Below are 16,496 nucleotides of genomic sequence, written 5' to 3'. Positions count from 1 at the left end.
AGCTCGCCCTCCAGAGCCGGAGCTCTGCCCAGCTCGCCCTCCAGAGCCGGAGCTCTGCCCAGCTCGCCCTCCAGAGCCGGAGCTCTGCCCAGCTCGCCCTCCAGAGCCGGAGCTCTGCCCAGCTCGCCCTCCAGAGCCGGAGCTCTGCCCAGCTCGCCCTCCAGAGCCGGAGCTCTGTTCAGCTAGCCCTCCTGAGCCGGCTCCTCCTTCAGCGCGCCCTCCTGAGCCGGCTCCTCCTTCAGCGCGCCCTCCTGAGCCGGCTCCTCCTTCAGCGCGCCCTCCTGAGCCAGCACCTCATCCAGTGCTCCCTAGGGCTGGCAGTATTGTAAATTCCCCCAAGAAAATTTTGGGGGGGGGCTACCCGCCATGGCCTCCTGAACTGTCTGTCCGGCCATGGCCTCCTGAACTGTCTGTCCGGCCATGGCCTCCTGAACTGTCTGTCCGGCCATGGCCTCCTGAACTCCCTGATCCGCCATGGCCACCTGAAATGTTTACCCGGCCATGGCCTCCTGAGCCCCCAGACCCGCCATGGCCACCTGAACTGTCTGTCCGGCCATGGCCTCCTGAACTCCCTGATCCACCATGGCCTCCTGAACTCCCTGATCCGCCCTGGAGGTACGCCCCTAAGTACCCGGTGTCTGTCCAGCACGGACCTCCAGGGCGCCCACCCCCCCACCCCAGTGTATGTGTTACGGCGCGAGTCGCGCCTTGTGAGAGGGGGGGGTAATGTCACGTATCCTTTTTGTCATCGTGTGTTTTTGTTGTGTTTTCACCATGTGCTCCCTGGACTCAGCCCTCTCGTCACCCTAGTCACGCCCTCCTTGTTTCTTCCTGAGTGTTTCATTGTCTTCACCTGTGTATGTTCTGATTAGTTTGTGTATTTAAGTTCCACCTTGTGTTTAGTTCCCTGTCGGTCTTTATTGTTGCATATTGTTGTTGCATATTGTTTCTACGTGTGTGGATATCGCTCTGTGTTCCTGTCTGTTCCTCGTGAAAGTAATTAAAATTAGATTTGTTCCGTACGTTGTATTCTGTCTTCCATCCAGCACCAGCAGCAACCGTGACAATATATATATATATGTGTGTGTGTGTGTGTATATATATATATATACAGACACACATTGATTTTTTTTAAATATTTGATTATATATAGATATTAATTATAATATAATTTTAATTTTATATAGACAAATTTTAAAAAATAATATTAATTGATATTGTATATAATCAAATTATTATTTTTTAAAAATGTGTTTATATATATATATATATATATATATATATATATATATATATATATATATATAATTTATCATTTTAATTTTTTCTAGCCTCATTTCTTTATTCTTGAGACTCAGTGTGTAATTTTATTTCCTCTACACTGTCAAATATGATACGTTCATAACTACTGTTATTACACACTAAATGTTTACAGATTAACATATCCTTGAACTCTGAATGACTCTTTCGTGAAAGGGTTAATAATCACTACTACGGTCACAAGCTGACATACAAAAAAATTTATTTCTCATATGCACAAAAAAAAAAAGAGAACTGGACAGAGGTGGAATAAAGGTAATGGCTGAGGCCACGTTGCTTTTTGTTACATATTTTTATAACTTTTTTTTGTTGCCCGTAACAAATTATGCTGTGATACATACAGTATTTTGCATTATTTATATGAAAGGAGAGAAGAATTGTCTCTGTTTCTGCTCTGCTGCTGTTGGCTTGTTTCAAAATGAATTCTGTGAAGAACACGTTTCCAAAAGCTACAAACAAATGTGTGTCGCAGTGAATCTCTTCATTCTGAGGGACAATAGTTTAACTATAGGCTGCAATAATTCTATTTTTTTGTACAACTATGTATAGTTACATTTGTTGACTTTTTCCCTTTGCAAGCTATATGAATTTTGAATAATCTGATCTTGATCCATTTTAACTTGACATTGGCAAAAAAAAAGGCTTCAGAATTCTGAAGTCTCGTACTGAATTGTACAGGAAGGCTCAAAGTACAAAAACAATCCACAAAACCAGGCATGTGAAGTGTATTTGTTCATCTCTACAGGCTTATCCTCTGTACAGGATTTAGGGCTTATTTAAAATGAAGGGTAAAATTGAACGCAGTAGTAAAGGAGAATACAGAATACCATTTTACTTGATTTGCATAGAGACTTAAACAGTATGAACAAGTTAAGTAAAAGTGAACCAAAACAAAACATACAAACAGCCGCACATGTGGTGATAGCATCTGAAACCCAGCCACCGACGCAGGACGGGGTTTCAAACTGTTTGTTGTGCGTCTCTGCAAAGCACAACACATTGAAGACACAAATGTAATGTCAATCTTTTTTTTCTTTTTCTTTCAATTCTCATATCTACAAATGGAATCAGTAAATTAGTACGATACTGCAATGGTGAAATGTAGGTGATCTTATATACATAGAAGAATTGTTTTCACATTATACACAAATCATTCTACAAAGCAGCAGTTTGTTGCAAATGACATACCTTTGAGTAACAGAATTCACCTTTTTTCGTGTACATTGCGGTTGGGGCTATGATGGATCTTTTCCTTTTTGTTCAACATTACCACATACAATCAGTATTGACTACTATTAAAACATAATACTGTTTTATTGACAGATACAGCAAATAAAATATTAAATATCAAACTAAGTCTTTGGCAAACGTGGTATAAAGTACATTCACTTTACATTTCCAGGAGCGTACGTATGGACCGTTTCCACTTCTATCCTCAGTGTCCCACATTTTGGAGAAGAAACGCTTGTTCATCCACACAGAAGGGTTACATGCATGTCTACCTCTCAGGACCATAGCCAAACCATAAAAAAATGAAATTAAAAAAGCTGTAAGGCATTTGTTGAACTTGTTGTACAATTGACTGCTAATGATTACTTTGGTACTGAGCCAGCAAGAGCCGTTCTGTCTCAGTTACACGATACAAAAATGCTTCTTTTTGAGGACGTTTTTTTAAGGAATCCACACTGAAGGACAACAAAGGCATATACTAGTTTCTAGCAAGTGTATTCTTGTCCAGCGTTGCTGTTACCTTGTCGATCGAGTTGAGCTTTTCGCTTAAATAGAACATAGAAGATACTCGCAATTCATTGTACTCATAAATCCAGTAATGCAAAATAGTGCAAACGAGAAAAGAGCGGCACCGATCATGATAATTGGAGATTACACATGATAAAATGGAATATCCCGAAAAGGTATGACACACAAATGCACACACGCACACAAACCATCAGCTAAACCAAAACAATAATTTAATATACGGTTTTCTTTTTAGGTCATATACAGCAACAGTTAACTTCTTCTTCAGTGTCTGACCTGTTTTTTCTTTTTTTTTCTATTTTCTTTTCCCCCGTTTTGATTGTGTATCACAGAAAATGTTAAATCATGTTGGTAATTTCATACCACGAGTCCGAGATGGCTTCTAAGACTGTTACACTTGTCTGTTTGACAGAAAAGACTGCAGTTTTCTGCTCGGCTGACACGTCGCTGTTCTGTCCGTGAGAGGTAAGACACTAGTGAAATGGTGTAGGACGTGGGCAAATTACGTTAAAGGCCTCAGGCAACCTTGTGTGTGTGTGTGTGTGTGTGTGTGTGTTTGATCTGTTAGTGATACTAAGTACAGTATGTAAAGGAATGTATTGATTGATTTAAAGAGAGAACATAACAAAAAAACAACAACACATCAATTGTTACTTCGTATTTCTTCACACGGTTCGTCTTGTTTTATATCTCGTATAATATATATATTTTTGTAGAATCTTTCAAAGTCTTTTCAGGAAATAGTTCAGTCATTGTTCAGTGATTTAGAGAATGAGAGCTTTAGTGTTGATGTTGCTTGAGGGGGGGTATAGTCGATGTCTGGGGGGGAAAACCCGCTGTTGCTTGACCCTCCTAATCCGATCTCGGCCCCATGAAACTGAAGATCGCGTAGCCATCTTCAATCCCTCTGACCTTAACGCCATTCAGACTGGTACGATATGGAGGCCGCGGCCATGGTCCTGCAGTTTGATTGGGTTGCCATGGTAACTAGTGGCGGTCATAGGCAGTGGCAGCAGTGGGAGGGGCGGAGCCCCGGGATGCGGCACTATAATAATAAGGGGAACCTGGAAGTTAACAGAAGAGCGGAGCGTTTGAAAACCACAGCAAGAGCAACACTTACGCCCACTCCAAATCATTTTGCTTATGCAAAACACAATCAGACTATTCTATTACGTTCGGAAACCTCGGCACGCGCAGAAACACTTGCGAGGGGCTTACGTGCGTCTTAATTTAGAGATGCAGCGTGTTATGACCTCGCTAATCAAAAAGAGAAATAAAACTGTAGCTAGTTTAGTAAAGCTGTATGCAAATAATGTCATTGTAAAATGTGATTATATTAATCCCACTTTAAAGCGACTAATCCCATAAGGGATAAGCAAAAAGGGTTAATACTCACTTAATAACGCGGGGTTGCTGAACCGCCAAGCTTCATTGTAGGTTGTGTACTGCGGGTGAGAGTAGGGATTTCCTGAAAAGTCACTTCCTGAAATCAAACGCAAATGACAGGTTAGCAATAAAGCATATTGTGCATCTTAAAAGCATATTCACGTGTTCAGAAGAAATTAAGCTCGACTGTTAGCATTTGTGGAATAAAGTTGATCACCAAAAAAAATAATTTGGAAAAAAAAATCATAAAAGTTATGATGAAGAACTTATATTGAGTAAATGTTTTTGAAGCTAATTTTAAAGAATTTTGTAATTTCATAAAAGCACTTCAATTCATTTTTGTGTGAACCCGTGCATTATTTTATTTTATTTTATTTCACTTTATTTTGGTCCCACTTTGTATTATGTGGCCTCAACTACTATTGAACTATTGTACTTACATTGAAATTAATCAATGCACTTGTTGTGGATGGTTTTACATTGTACTTACATTTAAAAAATACCTGCATGTAATTACATCTGTAATTAATTTCTGTAATTACGTTTATAATTACACTTGTTGACCCATTCCTTACACCTTAACCCACCCTTAAACCTACCCATACCACCAAAACTGTCCCTAACCTTACCTGTATCCCACCTCAATAACAGCAAGTGTTTTGCAATGCAATATCAACACAATAAGTACATTGTACCTTTTTTTTTTTTAACAAAGTAGTTAAGACCATAAATATAAAGTTGGACCTTTATTTTATTTTATTTTACTTTATTTTATTTTATTTTGGCATGTAATGAAGTTATACCTTTACACAGAAAAGGCTAGTAAGCTGCTTTTTTTTTTTAAACTAAAATCATGTTAACATGCTTATCGTTTCCATTTTGTGGCTGTACAGTTGAAACAATGAGTATTTTAATGTTTACAGATTAGCGTCTTTTAAGAACCTCACTGTACACTGAAATAAATGGTGTAGGATTTATAATTTATAATAAAATTGTTAGTAGATTTCACAAATAATTGCAAAGAACCCAAATTAAATGTATCAGTTTTAAGTAAAAAGATCAAAATAAAAATAAGTTTTTTTACAACTTCAAAAAAAAAAAGATTTTTTACAGTGTAATTCAAACTCAAAGAAGGGATGAGTAAGAAATGAATTTTTAAGGTCATCAATGTTGACAAATGCTGTCGATTGAGCTTAACTTGTACTGAATGAATGTAACGCCGTGCTTGAAATATTGCATCGCATTAGTTCAGCACATCAGAACTAAAGGAACTGGCATTGTTTCACAGCGCTAGCTAGCAGATGGCTCGCCCTGTCCTCTTTCCTACGCCCTGGTGCTCGGCCATTTTGGCTGAATTTGTTACATTAATCCCGAGCTGGGTTTTGAAGTTCCCTTTCTTTGATTCTGCTGTTGCGCTCTCGAGATTCTCTATTCTTTGGCCGCACCAAAGCCCGGCTTCAAAAAACCTCCCCAATGGATTCGTTCTCGGCCCTTTTTATACGTCCGAATTCGACTTTCAGGAAGCGGCGGCCCTGTCCATGTCAGTGAGCAATGCTGTTGGTCCCCCACGTTTCTTTCTTTTATGAGACAATAAAGGCTGGGTTTTATATGAAGCTGGTGAGGAATGGCTTTTGCTTTAACAGTGTTTGGGGTCTGTCACTAAATCTTAGTCGTTCGAGGGCCAGATGAATGGAAGTGCACACAAAACCCATGGCTCTAGGATTTAAGAGGATTTCTCAGCCTGTGTGACCAATGAAAATGAATCTTTGATGAAAACATATTTGATGTACCTGTAAAGATATGTTTGCCCAGCAAATGAATCCTGTCACTGAATTAAATTTGCCCCTGCGAACTATTCATGTTTGTGGGCCGTGGAAGCCCAAGACAGACTTGAATCTATCTGAGGCACTCAACGGTGACCGAGAGAAGAATCCCTCTCTGTGTCTGATGTAAAATATTTGTTTTCCAATTTTCGCACACTGCATGTTTGTGCTCGGACTTTGTGAGCGCTGATGTTATCCCCCGGCTCCACGTACAATTGCATTCGCACTTTTCCAACTTCTCTGCGCCGCCTCTCAAAGACTGTCTGTCCGCTTGCATACGCTTGCATGTGTGTGTTTGCGCTGTTTGGGGAGAGGGCACCGCTCTTGCTGCCAGATTGCATCCTGTCCTGGCAGTGAAACTCAAGTCGGGTCCCTCTGAGAGATAGTGATTTAAATATTTACAGGCCTTCCCGCCCGCTGTTTTGTGACCCTTAACTGTTTGCTGTGAACCTGAACTGCAGGTTAAGTAGAGGGGAAAAGAGATACGCTCTGCAGCACTGGAGGCAAGGGTGGAGAAAGCCGTGTTTATCGATGGCCTGTGAGAGCGTCGAACGGTTGGGGAGAGCGAGGGAGGGGCGTAATGAGCGCTGGAACCCGAGTGGAACTGAGAGGAACTGTCCTATATCCCGCACTTATGTCCCTGATCACTTATTGAGAGGCGCTAATTTTCCTCTCGGCGGCCGATAAGCTGAGGCTCCTTCTCGGGTTATTGACAAATCCTCCAGATCGAAATTCGCACTGCCCGCTGTTGTCTTCGCAGCCATCCGGGCTCCTCATTAATCTTTCTCTCATTAATATTATGCTCCTCATTAATATTATCCTGTTTAATAAACATTAGCATCACCAGAAATGTCATGGGCAATATGCTTGTGTCACTTCTCTTTCACAACTCTCATTCTTAAAATGTTACCTGGCATTCTGCGCTAATATATTCCAGGAAAGGAAGCTTTGGTGACAGTGCTAATTGAATATTAATGCAAAATTGTTATCAAATCACTGTTTTATTTTCAAGGTGCAGCAGTGCAGATTCAAGTTGGCTTTGCGTGACCTCAGGTTTCCTGAAGATGATCAATTGCCGACGACCGTTCGCTGAAAATATTACGAGCTCTCTTAAAATTAACGTCCTCGTAAAAATAGTAATTACACTTACCAGGGACCATTCCAGCAAGTGTAGAGGTGGGGTAGCTGCCCTGCCCAGTGGGGGGAACGTGAGGTGGGTATCCTGGTAGGGTTGTGCTCGCCATGTCTCGACCTGAAAAGAAAGTCAAAGTTTTTGAGGGCAACTCCACAAAAAAAAAAAATTAAATGGGCCAAATAAAGTGCGTGCTTGATATATGGTTAATATGTAAATAAACAAACACATACATACATACATACATAAATACATTAATAATCATAATCTACAAAAAAAAAAAAACTAAGGAGGAAAATCATGCAGAAATTAAGATTTTTAGATTTATACCACCATATATCTAGTATTTAAATTAAGGGGTTTTTTTTTTTAGATATGCTGTAAAAAAGAAACAGTAAATTACACATATTTTATGGCATTAAAAATTATGATACATAAAATAAAGTAGAAAAGCACCCTATGCATTAAACCACTTAAAGTGTTACATCATGCATCAATAAAAATACTCCAACTTATTTGCTTTCCTTAAAAACACAACCCTGTAATCTCTTCCTTTGAAAACCTGAGGAAACTGAAGTCAGCTGTAGCTTTTTTAATTCTAGACAAATAACTTGAAAACCCACATGCCAAACATCCAGTAGGTAATGATCACCTCTCTTTAAATTCACAACTTGATGACCCTGCAGAAGCTAAAAACAACTCTGCTTTTTTCTCTCTTCTAGGTCACTCGGCCTTTTAACTTCCTCTATTACACAGAGTGGCGCTGCTGGCCTGTTTTGACTGAAATATTTTAAACTGCTCAACAGAGAGAAGCACAGAATGCCCTCGGCCTGCTGGTGGCATCGCTGCTGCTGCTAAAAAGCCCAGAACATCACGAGAGTGCAGAGCGCACACTGCCTCCATATTCAGCTCTGTAATTAGAGGTGACGGCTAGCGATCCTTCTGGATGTGCTGGCGCAAACTTTACAGCACGTAGGCCTTCGTCAATCCCGAATGGGCCCTCGCGAGGTCCCGCATCATTGTTTGAAAGGGGACCAGTGAGGGTTGGGGGGCGGGGGGAGCCGCTACCCCAGTCCAGTTACTAATAACAGAACCGCCAGTCAAAGTGGCACTAGGATGGTAAGCAATGTGATAATATCTGTATGATATTGTGGTTTTGATTTAAATAATGGAAACAAAGGGCAAATTACAGCTGAGCTGTTGTCTTGTTTTTGGTCATTAACTAGAAATATGAACAAAATTTGTAGTTTGTGTACAGAGTATGGCAGACACACAATCCCACTCACACATTATCAAGCATGTTAGAAATACTATTGCAGTGGATTTAATCATATACATAAATGAAACCAAAGTACTAGAGAAGAACCAACAATACTTTTCAGGACAGTAGCTGTCTCCAGAAATGCCATGGAATGTGCCCCAATGGATTTTTTGAGTAAATTAGATTAGAAGTGGCATTAAAAAAAAAAACAAAAAAAAAAACATTGTAGTAGTAGTATACACCATACCTTTTTTTTTAGTTTATTTTTTAACTGTTTACAACTTACCATTAATAATGTACAATTTACAATTAAAACGTTTTCTATTTTCTATTTTGTAAATTGTTAATGTAAAATGTAATTTATTTCTTTGATGACAAAACTATTTTTTCAGCATCATTACTTCAGTTTTCTGTGTCACATGGTCCTTTAGAAATCATTCTAATGCTTAAGAAACATTTCATATTATCAATGTTGAAAACAGTAGAGCTACTTAATATTTTTGTAGCAGTTTTTTTCCAGGATTTTTTGGTGATCTAAAGAGTTCAATAGAACAGTATTATTTGATATGTACGCTACCAGTTAAAAGTTTTTGAACAGTAAGATTTTTCATGTTTTTTAAAGAAGCCTCTTCTGCTCGCCAAGCCTTCATTTGATCCAAAGTACAGCAAAACCAGTAAAATTTTGAAATATTTTTACTATTGAAATATTAACTATTTTAATATATTAAAAAGGTTAAAAATGTAATTTATTCCAATGATTTCAAAGCTGAATTTTTAGCATCATTACTGCAGTCACATGATCTTTCAGAAATCATTTTAATATTCTGATTTGCTGCTCAAAAACATTTATTAGTATTATGTTGAAAACAGCTGAACCATATTTCAGGTTTCTTTAATGGATAGAAATTTCAGAAGAACAGCATCTGTCTGAAATAGAAATCTTTTGTAATATTATAAATGTCTTTATCGTCACTTTTGATAAATATAAAGCATCTTTGCTAAACAGAAGTATTAATTTCTATTAAAAGTAATAATTTCTTCCCTCCCCCTCCAAAAAAAAAAAATAATAAAAACTAATTCCAAGCTTTTTGAATAGTATAGTGTAAAATGTTACAAAAGCTTTTTATTTCAGATAAATGCTGATCTTTGGATCTTTCTATTCATCAAAGTATCCTAAAATATGTATTCAACTATTTTAAATATTGATAATAATAATAATAATAATAATAATAATAATAAACTTTTCTTGAACAGCAAATCACCACATTAGAATGATTTCTGAAGGATCATGTGATGCTGAAGACTGGAGTAATTATGCTGAAAATTTTGCTTTGATCACAGGAATAAATTACATTTTAAAATATATTCAAATAGAAAACAGTTATTTTAAATAGTAAAAATATTTCAAAATTTTACTGTTTTTGCTGTACTTTGGATTAAATAAATGCAGGCTTGGTCAGCAGAAGAGACTTCTTTAAAAAAACATTAAAAAAACTTTTGACTAGAAGTGTATCTTTTTCTACTGTAAAATAATGTAAAAGACTTTACTGTCAGCTTTAATCAATTTAATGCATATTTGCTGATTAAAAGTATTAATTTATTTAAAAAATATAACTGAACAGTAGTGTAACACTATTTATTTACTAGTTATTGAGAAAATAATGAGGAAAAATTTCTCTTCTTTTTATAATGTCTTGTTTTGTGTAGGGCACCAAATGACCTTGGACTGCCATTGCTGTCCTCTCAAAAAAAAAAAAAAAAAAAAAAAAAAAAAATGACGCCTTTAACTGTCTCCCCCTTTACCAGCGCAAGGTACGTTTTCTAAACTTACTTGGTATTATTAATTTTTTTATTTTATTTATTTTTGTATGGCTGTACCTGCTATAAAAGGCTGGCTTGCATACTGGCCGTAGCTGGGGGCATGATGGGCATAGGCACCGTAGCAGGGGGTGGAGGCATCTACTGACACGCTGGGCTGGAGGGGCAACAGTTCCGCTAGGCCCGAGACTGCCAGTGAGGAAGGGGTGAAAGGAGCCAGGGAAGCCTCATGCGGCTCCTGCTTAACGCACACGGAGGATGAATGTGACTCTGCCAGGTGGAGAAGAACAACAAAAAAAGCCACACACACACAATCAGACAGTGCACAATCGCTCGCACTCAGCAACAAAAAAAAAACAAAACAAAGATGAATCATGACAGATGGAAGTACTGAATGGAAGGAGTAAAAGAAAAGGGAAATGAAGTTTGGCTGACAGTGTTTGGTGTTGTTGTGATGCTACATTGCGTTTAGGAGGAAAAGAAGGATTTATGTGAAGTTACGACTGCCGTGGTGTTCTGACTCAGTTCCTCGGGTGTGTTCAGGAGTTTTAACAGAGCCTCCAGAGGCACACGCTCCGAAAACAACATTTCTACACGCACGAGGGGATTTGGTCACGGAAAGCCAGGAAACGTTACTGTGCACTTGTGCTATGTGAGGGTTTTATGTGCGAACACTGATCCACAAATAATTACATCAAAGATGCTTTAAAACTTTTGCCACACATATGTGCTGCTATATTTTTTATTATAAAAGGTATTTTGCGATATTTCTTTAAAACATCAGTCAAACCAAAAACTATTTAGACACCACATATAATTTTTTAAATATTTTTTTAACTAGTGGGTGCAGGACATTATAGTTCATTTATGTAAATAAGGATAGCAAAATAAAGTAAACTGTGAAATATTATACCCAAAAATTCTTCATATAGTTTACTACCAGTAAAACTGTTAAAAAAATTTGGGAGCAAAAATTATTCAGACACTTTGACCTGACCATTTTTTAAGTGTTTTTTCTTTTAATTGCTAATGTGACCTTTTCACAACACAGACTGAACAAAATTAAGCATTTCTTGGTAAATGGTCAATAAAACATTGATAGTTGTGTAAATATTGTCATACTAACAGTTGTCTGAATTTTTGGTTGATTGTAATCCATTACGTACCTTTCTATCAAAGTTAACTGACATTATCAAAAACTCTAGTTTTTGTCATATTTTATTATCATTTTCTAAACTATAGTGAATAAACTGTGATAATGTGAGAAATGTTGAAGGTGTCTAAATAAATTTCTGTTTGACTGTATATATATTTATTTTTCTTACTTTTGAAAAAATAATTATTTCACACAAATCATAAATGTCATTCCTTTTTGTGGCTTGGTGCCAGGAATATATCTCTACAAATTTAGAATTTTCAACATAAATTAAACAGATGTAAATGTTGTTATAGTGTTTATATGCAATAGTCACTGATTTTATCTTCAGTAGATTTGATTCAGTCATATTGTAATATTGCAGTTTTCCGTACTTAACAATTTCATAAATACTTTCTGGAATTTTGAAAAGTTACATGCCAGCTATATTTTACCCACTTGGCAAATGTTTGTTTTGGGCCCTGCTTACTCACACTTATGAACAGAATAGATTAGAAGTGAAAATATAATTTTATGTTGTAAACGGATCAGATAAATTTTTGGTTTCATTTTTTTTTCCTATCTAGTTTTTCTCAGAATGAAAAGCAACATAATTTTCTTCATAACGATGACTTTCACAGTCGTCTATTAACTTTAGATTTATATCTAAATCTAAATAAAGCTACATTTTTATCCAAACCTGATTGAAATTATTTATCCATCGAATGAGCTAAAAATGAACAAATATAAACAGGTAATTCACTTTCAAACAATATCTCTAGAATAGCATCAGCAAACAGCAGCTTGGCTCGCAGATCAATCAAGCTCAGATACAGAGAAATTTCCCTAAGGTTCAGAGGTAAGAGTCGCGTCTCCAAACAAAAAGCCTGCAAATCGCGACGCAGCCCCTTTGCATCGCCAGCCGTAATATCATTTGGCTGATGAGCTTTGGCATTTTTCATCTTAGCGGGTTTGCGACTGCAGCTTGAGCAATCAATGTGAGCTCTGTCTTCATCTCTCTCTCCACTCATCCTCTTTAACATCCTCTGCTGTTAACATGGTCTGTGGGGAGGGCTCTCACAGCTTCATGATAGCCTCATTAGCTGTTTCCCAACTATTGTTGTTTTACAACCGAGCTATGTGCGGAGAGTCGCTCATTAAGATAAGGCCTCCTTGTTGTCAGACGCAACCCTGACAACCCGTTCTGACCTAACGCCAGAAAATCAGGCAACTTAACTGGCCTCTTTCCCACACAAATCAATGGCAGAATTTCCTTTCCTGAGCAAGTCCGCGACTAACAGTCGAATCTTCATACAGCAGGAGCGGGATAAACATGACGCTTTTTTAATCGAGAGACATGAGGCAGTTAGATGGCTATATTTCACAAAAGAAGAAGCCTAACTTCAAAAATAAAAACCTTAGAGGCCAATAAAGGAAAGAAGGAAGAGAGGCTGTCGGAGGAATTAGGCCTCGCGTTTTCACGGCCTCTGCTTTGCGGCTGTAAAGCAGACAAGGGCGTTCGCTACACTGACCGAAGCCCAGTGTTCAAGATCACTGAACTCTGAAACTAATCAGAGGTGGTGTTGCTTATTGTCCTGGAAACAAGCAAGACCTGCAAAAAGGAAGGCTGTCAACCTCCTGATTACCGAGATGGAAGATAAACACTGGTCTATGTGGAGGCGCATCACATCTCAACACGAACAAGAGCTATAGAGTTCTCCACGTCTGTCTCTCGCTCTCATGAATGCACGGTTTCACATGGGTGAAGAGAGAGAGAGAAAAACCCAACAGCTCCAGCAAAGTCACTTTCCTTATAATCGCAGACACTTTAATGCTTTGTAACAGAAGTGCAATCTTTGACCTCGATTTTCAACATTTTGTCACAGGAAAAATTGAATAGGCCGCTTCGCCCAGATCAATTACAGCAATGTAAGTGCTGCTTGAATCCCCAATATAAGTTCCTAAAGTCATTCATTATCAAATGTGTGCTCAAAGGTTAGTGTGCTATTGTGAGTCTGAAATAAACATTAATTTGGGCTCTAGGGCCTGCCGGGGCTTCTGGTGACTCAAGACAGAGGCAGTTTGTCACCGGGCCACACATCAGGTACCTCAGTCTAGCCGGCAGCGTGTTGTTTGCTGCTCACTGGAGAATAGCGGGCCACACTTAAAAAATGGCTCTCTGGCGGATATATTTCAGCCGGAGTTCATCAGCAGCATAAGCCGACACAAAGCAGTCTTTTCTTTCGCTCTGCCTGCGTATGCTGCTTTTCTTTCTTACTTTTCTTGCTTGTTTTTTTTTTCAGACATGGAGCTCTGTTGCTTTCAAGCCCGAGCGCTCGTTTTTTTTTTTTTCTCCCTCTCCCCCCTTTTCCTCTCCTCCCTTCTCTCCGAAGAGATTTGGAACAAGGGGGATCCCTTCAGCACCTGCTCAGGTTTTCAGCGGATCGGAGGGGTGCCCATTTACACGGTACCATCCTACTGGCACCAGGAAGACTTCCATTATACGGCTCGGCAGGGACGGCGCTTAAGAATCCGCACTAGTCATTCATTGTGAAGGTATGTGCAAACGGCCTTTTTAAAAAGGCTAGCCATATCTGGACAGCATCCAGACTTTTTACTGCAGTTTGAATAAATCATGCCATTGTTTTTTTCCCCCTCTACTACAGTTAATACATGAAAGTGAGGAATGTGCATGACGCATCAGGGCCTCTGATAAGTCAGAAGCCCTTTAAAACAACAGAAGCACAGATGAATCCCTCAACATTTTATTGTATACACTTTCTAGGATTGTATATTATCTATTTATTTTAAAAAATAATTGTTTTAAATTCTTAATTAATTAGATTTCATCCAGCATCATCAATTTCAGTCCAATAGACAAGCTATTTTCAAATGCATTTTCCTTTAGGACTTTAGGTACAGAGCAGTAACCCCTAAAACTAATTGGGTAAACAGTTAACACAAAAAACACGTCTCCTATGCCTCGTAGTGCCCTTAAAATTCCAATTTCTGTTTTGTAATGAAGAGTTCATTAATCATTCATCTTTAATAGATTATGCAAATCGCACAACATAAAATCAACAAGATCAATGGCAGCGTGAATTTTAATTGGCTCAGGAAAACATTGCTGGGAATGAGCATAATCTCCAGCTCTATCCAATGAGAGGGAGTAATTTATTCAGAATTGGCTCTCAGTGTAAATGCGTAGGGTAATTTAGCACCTCCTTTAACTCTGTCCTTATTCTTATTTCCAGTTTATCACATGCGAGTACAGCATAACATTACGTTACTGCATCTTTGAACTGCTTTCTTGCTTTTTTTTTTTAATAAATGAAGTTATTACTGCCAAAAGTCATTTAGAATACGACATGGAACAGTTAATATATAAGACTCTCAAAAATGTCATTTGAGCCTAGACGTTCTAAAAAAGCTTTAGAACGTAATTACAACTGCGTTTTATTTATTTATTTTTTCAGAACATGCTGAATTTAGGTTGCCAGGGGTAAGTATTCTCATCATGCATGCATAAACCAACACCGTTGTGAAATCATTAACAACAATAAAAGCAACCAAAATCTCTAGCAAGGCCGTTTCCTACTGGAAGCAAGAGGTGGTCTCCACTAAGACCCCCAGTGTGTCCCGTCCCAGGTGCAAGAAAGGCCACCTGCCATGAGGGTGCTCCCTAGACCGAGACTGCTTTCATACAAAGGACAAAAACACACCTTTCTTCTCCAGAGGCCCAACTTTCTGGAGGGAACTCTACCTCCCACATATTACCGAGGGGGGAAAAAAGCCCTTTCTTTTCACATAACATTATCCAGCTATCATTTGAGAAGGGGGCACAGCAATTTTCAATCATCCTGTCCTCCGCCCACACAGAACTCATTGGCTTTGATGGCTCCTGCATAATTATGTGAATTTTATTAAAAGCTCAGCGTATTAATCTCAGCACGACAGTTGGCTATCAGTAAACTTAACCTTCTCTGAGGTAATAACAGCCGCAACAATGAAACAATATTTCAATTAGCCAGGCTGACATTAACCACCGCATACCACGAGAAGAAAAAAAAAAAAATGCTGCAGCATTAAAAGGCCAAACCGCCATTTGGTGCTAGACCGCCATATTTCTTTCTGAGGTCTATGAGCTGAGGAAAACATTTCGGTTAAGTAGTAAAACACTGTTTTTGAACAGTGACACTAGCCAACAATTCTCCATAATCACTTTGAATGCATGCAAGTAACAGCGGCTGTCTGTTTCGATCGCTCCTCTCTTACACGGCCCCTCAGAGCAGGCAGCACTAATCCATCCACTTTAGATCAACATGTCACATTCCACTCTCACCTGTCCGCTCAACTTAAAAAGCTCACTTTACCACATAAAACAGTCACAAAGACTAGAATATGAACGTCCTGCCAGTATTCTAATGGTCAGACGGGACGGTGGATCCAGCGCTCTTACCTGTCACTACCGGGTAGCTCTGTGACACGCTGGAGCCCAAATCTGAGCTGACGCTGGTTGACAGACTGGGCTTGACTTCGTCCAGTCCAGGGTTCAGTGCTGGTAGCGAGTATTCATTAGCCTGCCAATGAGGGGAGGGGACACTTTAAGTAGATATATCTTGGGATCCAAGCATCATTTTAAGGTGTCCAATTAGAAAGCTTTCTGCCTCTGAGCTGCCTTTCCAATGTTATTTTATTTCTCTCTTTTTTTTTTTGTTTTTTTATTTAAGGGATTTAATGTAGTGGCGGCTCAGTTAGTGCGGCTTTGTAAATGGGCACCTGAAATCCAGTACTACTAAACTTACACAGTATTTTTTTATTTCCCCCCAGTCAGTGCATGTGGGTTTTGGTGGAGTTAATGTG

At 38.7% G+C, this 16,496-nt stretch overlaps 1 protein-coding gene across 11 annotated transcripts in view; it reads right to left on the bottom strand.

Annotated features, from left to right (window-relative positions):
* Nucleotides 1–1,505: 1,505 nt before the first annotated feature.
* pax2a (paired box 2a) overlaps nucleotides 1,506–16,496 on the bottom strand; it is a 34,179-nt gene continuing 19,188 nt past the window's right edge. For 5 of the 11 annotated variants that reach the window (XM_051125968.1, XM_051125970.1, XM_051125972.1 and 2 more), the window contains 4 exons: nucleotides 16,093–16,213; nucleotides 7,438–7,539; nucleotides 4,475–4,561; nucleotides 1,506–4,123 (listed from right to left, as the gene is read on the bottom strand). In XM_051125968.1, coding sequence (XP_050981925.1) covers nucleotides 4,002–4,123; nucleotides 4,475–4,561; nucleotides 7,438–7,539; nucleotides 16,093–16,213 — 432 coding nt within the window. In that variant the 3' untranslated portion in view covers nucleotides 1,506–4,001. Of the gene's footprint in view, nucleotides 4,143–4,474; nucleotides 4,562–7,437; nucleotides 7,540–10,558; nucleotides 10,769–16,092; nucleotides 16,214–16,496 lie in introns of all 11 variants that reach the window. The other 6 variants (XM_051125969.1, XM_051125974.1, XM_051125976.1 and 3 more) reach the window with 3 other exon arrangements.

Source organism: Labeo rohita, chromosome 13, assembly GCF_022985175.1.
Source record: "Labeo rohita strain BAU-BD-2019 chromosome 13, IGBB_LRoh.1.0, whole genome shotgun sequence".
Classification (NCBI taxonomy): domain Eukaryota; kingdom Metazoa; phylum Chordata; class Actinopteri; order Cypriniformes; family Cyprinidae; genus Labeo; species Labeo rohita.
The sequence above is the reverse complement of the archived record's forward strand: the minus strand, read 5'-3'. Positions and strand labels throughout refer to the sequence as shown.